Raw genomic sequence first — 7,215 nt, forward strand, 5'->3', positions numbered from 1 at the left:
CATCTGTGCCTTGAAAGGTTCATCAGTGAATCTGCCCTGCTCACATCAACATCCCACTGCAAGAAATGGCTGGTACACTGGACACGATACTGTCTCCAAGATTGAACTCTCTACAGATGAAACACATGTAAAGTACAGCATGTCAGCAGAGAGTAATTTCACTCTAACAATCAATAATCTGACAGAGAGAGATGCAAATTTTTACTGCATTAAAACTGCTGACAGATCAAAGTGCCAACAATGTGGAATTCATCTCCAAGTTACAGGTACAGTTCTTTTTACAAATGCATCATAAATGAATGAGTTTATGAATGATCAGTGTATTCATGTTGGTCATGTGACCTCTCAGAGCTGCAGGTAAAGGTGATTCCTGCCACAGAGGGACAGACAGTAACACTGATGTGCAGCAGCAGCTGTCCTCTGACTGAAAAGCCTGCAGCCTACATCTGGTACAAAAACAGAGAGTTTCTCTATGAGGACTGGTCTCCCTGGTACCAAGAGCTGCTCAGCAGTGAGGAAGCAGTCACATACTCCTGTGCTGTCAAAGGCTACGAGCATCTCAGAGCCCCTGAAGTCTCTGTGGGTGAGTCATGATGGACACCTCCTCATCATGTTATGAGATGTTAAACACAAACACTTTACTCTTCAGACTCTAATGAATTTACTGGAAGTTGTTGGTTTTTCTCAGGTTCCATCACAGAGACCTGCTTCAGTGTGACCTATGCTAAAGGGAGAATGTGTTCTTCTCAGCAGACATCAGTGGACGAGTCCTGCTCCATCACATATCCCAGAGGTGAAGTTCTGGACAAACTGCACTTTGAAATTTCATTTTTATTTGTTAATTTATTTGACATGACAGAGATGAACTGGTGGAAAATGTGTTCATCATCTCCCAACAGAAATTCATGTCCAGAGGACTCCTGCTGAACACAGAGGTCACATCAGACTGACCTGTAACAGCAGCTGTTTTCTGACTGAGCCTCTGATTTCCTTTGTGTGGTATGAGACCAGAAAGCCTACAGTGCAGGAGGGAAAACAGATTCTAGTTTCCAGCTCTAATCATGACGGTTTGTCTTGTGCTGTAAAAGGTCTTGAGGATGTGCGCTCTGCTGACGTCTGTGAGTAAACTTACTGTCTCTCCACTTACAAAGTATTACCACCACTTCTTGCAATTATGACTAATCATCACACTGGTTTCCTGTAAAGTTCAGGATCAGTTTTAAAACGTTGGTGATCACATCACAATTCTTATTATTTTCATAGGGTACTTAGTTGTTTTTTATTATTAGTATTAGTAATTACTGGTATATTTTAAAGTTATTTTTACTTGTACGTTGGTCAACATCTCTTGCGTTTAAATGTGCGATAGAAATAAACTGATTTGACTAATTAAGTTAAAATATATCTTCTCTGTTTCATTGATATTTCAGGTGTTAGTGATTCCTGCTGGGCGTTGAATTATGTCCACAGCAGAATCTGTGCTCTGGAAGGATCTTCAGTCAACATCTCCAGTAAATACTCACATCCTGACTACGAGCAGATACAGTCTAAATGTTGGTATAAAGTCAAGAGAAATGCTGAGGAGGACGTCAGGAGGAACCTGACTGAGGATGCAGATCATGTGGAGTATGATGACAGCATGAAGAACCAACACATCCTCAGATTAAAGAAGCTGAAGAGAGATGACTCAGCAGAATACAGGTTCACCATCACAACAGAAAATGAAGAAGTGAAAGAGTTTGATTTTCCTGGAGTTACTCTGATTGTCACAGGTAATTACAGCTTGTTTGACTCAGTGTTCAGGTACCAAAAATGTCCTCAAATTATGTAACACCTGTCACATGTACAGTAACATTTTACATTTCTGGCCCTTGGATCACTTGCTGCCACAGGTAGGTGCATTTTTGGTTACCGGAGCAGAACCATCCACAACAGCATCCATGATGGAGTCACCAAACGTCTCCAGATCTTTATACCAAATTATGCAAATTAATTTCTGACACTGCCAGATTTAGACACTCTATATTTACTCTGTAGATTCTTTATGTGTTTCATGTTCTGGTGAGTGATATTATAATATTAATATGATGAGAGAAAAGTCTACCAAATCCTACAAATAAGTTAAACCTGCGTTCTGTTATCCTGTTATGTTTAAAATCTTAATTCGTTTTCTTTAAACAACTTTCTCATGCTTTGAAAAAGAAAAGGATTACCTGAGCAACTTTGTAATGTTGACATGGTTGTTTTGGGAAACTGACAACTAACCTTATGTTTGTAAATAGTACCTTTAAAATGCAGTTGTGTAGGTTGGAGAGTACAGCCTTTTGAAAGGTCTAATGTTTTGTGTATCAGGGCATGATGTAAGAAACATGATAAACATGACCTGAGAAGAGGTTTGATCCTGTTAATCCCTCCAAAGAAGCCATACTTGTTCAGTTTTTTTCTAAATATGGCATCATAAACGTTGACCTTTGACATGCTAGATGTGACTCTGTTTTTTTGCAGTTTCTCTGAGCATTGCGCGGTCTCACCTTTTGCTATGAAGATTGGCAGCTGTTTTGAAGGTTTTCCACACCTGAAGAATCAGTCTCACTGTAGAATGAGGGCAAACTGTCTGTCAAGTCAAGTCACCTTTATTTGTATAGCACATTTAACAGACACCAAGTGTCAGCCAACGTGCTGAACAGAGGGACAACGTAGTCAAAATAAATGAAATAATTAAAATAAATGATATAAAAATATTTTTTAAAAATCCATATGTATATATATTTAAATGTGTGTATATATATATAATGAGAGAGAGAGAGAGAGAGAGAGAGATGAATACACACAGACACAGGTGGGCACATGGACATGAATACATATATATATACAAATTCTTACATAATCTGGAAATGGTCTTGCTGATATCTTTTCCTCCTCGTCATTGTGTTAACTCACAAACTGCTAAAACCTCTGTTTTTATTGAAGTGATCACACTTGCTGATGTTACCTTGGTCATCTGCTTGGTTCTTAGCCTCTTAAGTCCTCATAAGCAGTACAGGTGTCTTTAGTTGAGGTCCGCTCAATATTTATTACATAAATAATTGCATAGTGTAACATGTCCTCTTGGATTGTTCATCTGTGGTTGTATTTACCTTATTTCAAGACCTGCTGAGGACAAGATCTATTTTGTTTTTTTCCTAATTCATAAAATCCTACAATTGAAAGTTTCTTTTTACATTTATTGACCAGTCTGAGTGTTTTTCAGAGCTGAGAGTGAAGATGAGTCCTTCTGCAGTGGTGACAGAGGGTCAGAGAGTCACACTGACCTGCAGTACCAGCTGTCCTCTGACTGACAACACAAACTACATTTGGTACTTGAACAGTCGACCTCTGACCCCGAGAGAGAACCAGATCAAACATCTGATCCTAGACCCAGTCAGCAGGGAGGATGCAGGAAGCTACTCCTGTGCTGTGAAAACCAACAAAGATATCAGCTCTGCTCCAAAGACTCTCACTGTCCAAAGTATCACAGGAACATGGACACCAGCAGCTGCAGGAGTTTCTGCAGCTCTGCTGGTTTTAATACTTCTCACTGTCTGCTGGTGGATCAGGTGAGGATGAGCCCTGTTTTCTCTCTCGGTTCAATCAGATTCAGTCTCAAATTCTCAGACTAACCACGTGTTCATCTTTGTATTCACTTTTTTTTTACAAACCAGAAAAAAGAGTAATTCTCACAAACCTTCAAGACATGAAACTCTGGATGACTCGCACCTGGTAAAGAAAAACATATTTGTATGCATATATATAAAACTGTACTATAGCATAAAACATCAGCATCATCTATCATGCTTCTTTCACACCAGCTAGGAGAGCAGCTTCATTTTAAAATAGATGCCCAAATCATTAAAATCAGAGAATTGTTGATTTCTGGTTTTCTTCTCTTGTTTTAGTAGGCAGTGAGTTTGTTCTGCTGACAGTTATATTTTGTACCAAATGTTCCACGTCCTGTACTTCACGGTGGAGGTCATAAATCTGTAAAAATTTCCATGTAAATGATTTTAAACATTTTATTAACTTACCACCTCATACAGCTGAGCTACCATATAAGAGCTATGAGTGAGTCTACTTTGTGTTAATCCTCTCTCCAGCTGAGCTCTGCACTGAAAGATCAGCAATAAGTTCAACAATAATAACAATAATAACGTCTCAAATTGTTATTTCTCTCTTTTTTTTTGGTTCCAAGTATGATGAAATCTCACCCCAACCAGCAGAGCAGGATCATCACTACCCCAGATTCAATTCTTCAGAGGATGAAATGGATCATCTCTATTCCACCATTCCTCCATTTGAGCCCCCTGACCATGCCCACTGTGGACAACTTCTGACCCAGTATAACCCCTAAGTGAGTCTTTTCTGTGAGTCCAATTTCACTAACCACACTCAGGCCTGAATACTGGCAAATCTCTTAAATAGAACCTGAAGCAGGCTAAAAAGTCCCAAAAAGCAGCATCATGTGATGGTTCAACGAAACTCAAGAACAGCTTAGAAGATATCTCATTAACATCTATCAGTCAGTCTAGAAAGGTTTACATAAGATATTTCAAAGGCTTCAGACTCCAGCGAACCACAGTAAGAGCCATTATCCACAAATGAAGAAAATGTTTTGTGGCTGTCCCCATCTAGACACCTTATCTCCACCCACTCTGCCTCCAGCAGTGACCCTGATCAAACCAGGGTTTGTGGCATCTTTGTAGAGCATAACTCCACCATAGCTTGCCCAAAACTTCCCTGTGATTCTTGCAGCAGGCTGAGCCTTGCCGTCTGTAACTCTCCCAATAAGACAAGCAACAGCCATATGATCCATTCAGTCATAGGCCACCAGCACGCCTCGACTATGGCTTAAAAAGACTAAAAAAAGACTGGAGATCACCCCCCTCTCTCATCCAGCAGTGGCGGTGCAGGCCAAGACCCAGGCCAAGCAAGGAGGTTTTCCAAGACCTGCCTCTGGCACTCAGTCTCCTCCTGCAGTGTCTCTGCTGATGCACCACCACCTGCTAACACTGCATCATCACCAGGTCTGCCACCATCTGCACTAGCACCTCGACCATCTGTATGTGTTGTGGATTCTGCTTGATGTACTGTGATGGATGTTTTTAACGCCTATTTATTCTTTTGATTTTGTGCAACCTGTGTCTGTGCCTACACAAAAATGTGGGCACACGTTGGATCTTGATTTGACTCATGGTTAACCTCTAACTTAAAGGTTTTGTGATGTTGTATGGTAGGATCATAAGCCTGTCTTGTTTGAGGTTTCCCTTCCTTCCTTGCTGTCAGAAGAAAGTTTAGGAGAGCTGAACGTAAATGGAAGAAGAATCAACTTCAGGTGTCATACCAAACATTACAGTATTACTGGAATTCATATCAGAAAACTTTTAAAGATGCTAAGAGAAAACGTTTTGCTGCTGTTATTCAGGCAAACTCCTGTAAGCATTACGCCTTATTTAAAAACCACTGACATGGTCCTTCATGCTCCACAGACTGTTGGTGTCGAGTCCTCTCAGGAAATTTGTGAAAATCATCGGTGAAAGCGCAGATTTCCTATTCCGTTCTCGACCCTTCTATGCCTGTCCATATCTCTGTTGACTTTGACAGGTTTGCACCAGTTTCTTTGCTTTGCCTGCAGGAGTTGGTCTCTCACCTGAAGCTCTCAGGTTCCCCTTATGATGCTCTCCCTCCTCGATTTTTCAAAGAGGTTTTCCTCACTACAGCACCATTTGTGCAATCCATTGTAAATAGTGGCTTTCCCTCTGGTGTTGTACTTGTGAATCTTAAACATGCATTGATTCAGCCTCTACTCAAGAAACCTGCTCTTGATCCTGATATTACTGCAAATTACAGGCTTATCTCCAAACTGCCTTTGATCTCAAACATTAATGAAAAGCAGATTACAAGCAATTAATGTCCTTTTTAGAAGAACACAGTATTTTAGAAGTTTTTCAATCTGGTTTTAAAGTTTTGCATAGTACAGAATCTGCCCTTCTAAGAGTTTTTAATGATGTGTTTTTAGTAACTGTCTCGGGTGAGTCTTATTATCGTGCTTTTACATTTAACTGCTGCCTTTGATAGAGTGGATCATAAGAGTTTAATTTACAGCAGTTGGCGGGTGTTAGGAGTACCGCACTGCAGTGGTTCACATCCTATTTGGCACAGCGAACTTTCTCTGTGAAACTTGGTGAATTTTTTTGTTTTTAAATCTCTGAATGACCGTGGGTTTGCTGTAGCCGCTCCAAAGTTGTGGAATGATCTGCCCTTGTACGTTAGGCAGGCCTCTTCTTTCTCAGTTTAAAACTCTTATTATAACATATTTATCTGCTGAAGCCTTTGGCACTCTTTGAGGGGTTGACTCAACTTGTTTTATCAACTTGTTTTAACATGTTTTGTTTTACTTTTATTTTATTCATTTATTTATTTTATCTTATTTTGTGTTATTTTGTTTTATTGTGTTTATGCTATTGGTATATGTACAGAACTTTGTGAACCCTGGTTTTATCTTAAAGTGCTTCATAAATAAAGCTGGTATGGTATGTTTGGCACCACTGTAGCAAGTCTCCAGCTACTGAGGGGACCCACCACGACACGTCAACACACAGGATGTGGATGAGTGCACAGTTCACTGCATTTAATTGGTTGAGGCTACAGAAGCCACGCAAGCCTCTATCTTTAGACTCTAGCTCTGTTCTGTTTTCAGGCTACTAAAATAGGGGAGGCAAGATTAGGTTCTGATAGCTTTCTTCCTTTAATAACTAAAATCATCAATTAAAAATGTATTTTGCATTTACTTATCTTTGTCTAACAATAAAATGTATTTGATGATCTGATTATTTTAAGTGTAAGATCTAAATAAAATCAAGAAGGGGGTGAATAGTTTTCAAGGCACTTTGATGGTCTGTAGAAGAATCAGCCAAAGGTTTGAAGCAGTTCAATGTAAAATTAGAATAACTGTCTTGCCTCCTCAGCTGAACCTTGACTCTATGGATGAAAACATCCCAGCTCATCACTATACAACACTGCACTTCACTGATAACCACACGGGTGACTTTGAATCCACCATCAAGTCACTGCCTGCTCACTAAAAAAAAGAGTTTGTAACCAGTGATGGTTTTATTGTCTGAAATAACTTCAGCATCAAAACAGAGACACCACAGCTGGTATATCGGTCAGTGTTCACTC

At 39.8% G+C, this 7,215-nt stretch overlaps 1 protein-coding gene across 1 annotated transcript; it reads left to right on the top strand.

Annotated features, from left to right (window-relative positions):
* The first annotated feature begins 352 nt into the window (after positions 1 to 352).
* On the top strand, positions 353 to 4,342 carry LOC145429534 (uncharacterized). Its single transcript, XM_080303173.1, has 6 exons — positions 353 to 583; positions 689 to 793; positions 900 to 1,118; positions 1,431 to 1,772; positions 3,251 to 3,759; positions 4,229 to 4,342. Exons 1-5 carry the CDS (start codon positions 400 to 402, stop codon positions 3,598 to 3,600), a joined length of 1,200 nt encoding a protein of 399 aa, XP_080159299.1. The 5' UTR covers positions 353 to 399; the 3' UTR covers positions 3,601 to 3,759; positions 4,229 to 4,342.
* Positions 4,343 to 7,215: the final 2,873 nt, after the last annotated feature.

Source organism: Astatotilapia calliptera, chromosome 6 (assembly GCF_964374335.1).
Source record: "Astatotilapia calliptera chromosome 6, fAstCal68.1, whole genome shotgun sequence".
NCBI lineage: Eukaryota > Metazoa > Chordata > Actinopteri > Cichliformes > Cichlidae > Astatotilapia > Astatotilapia calliptera.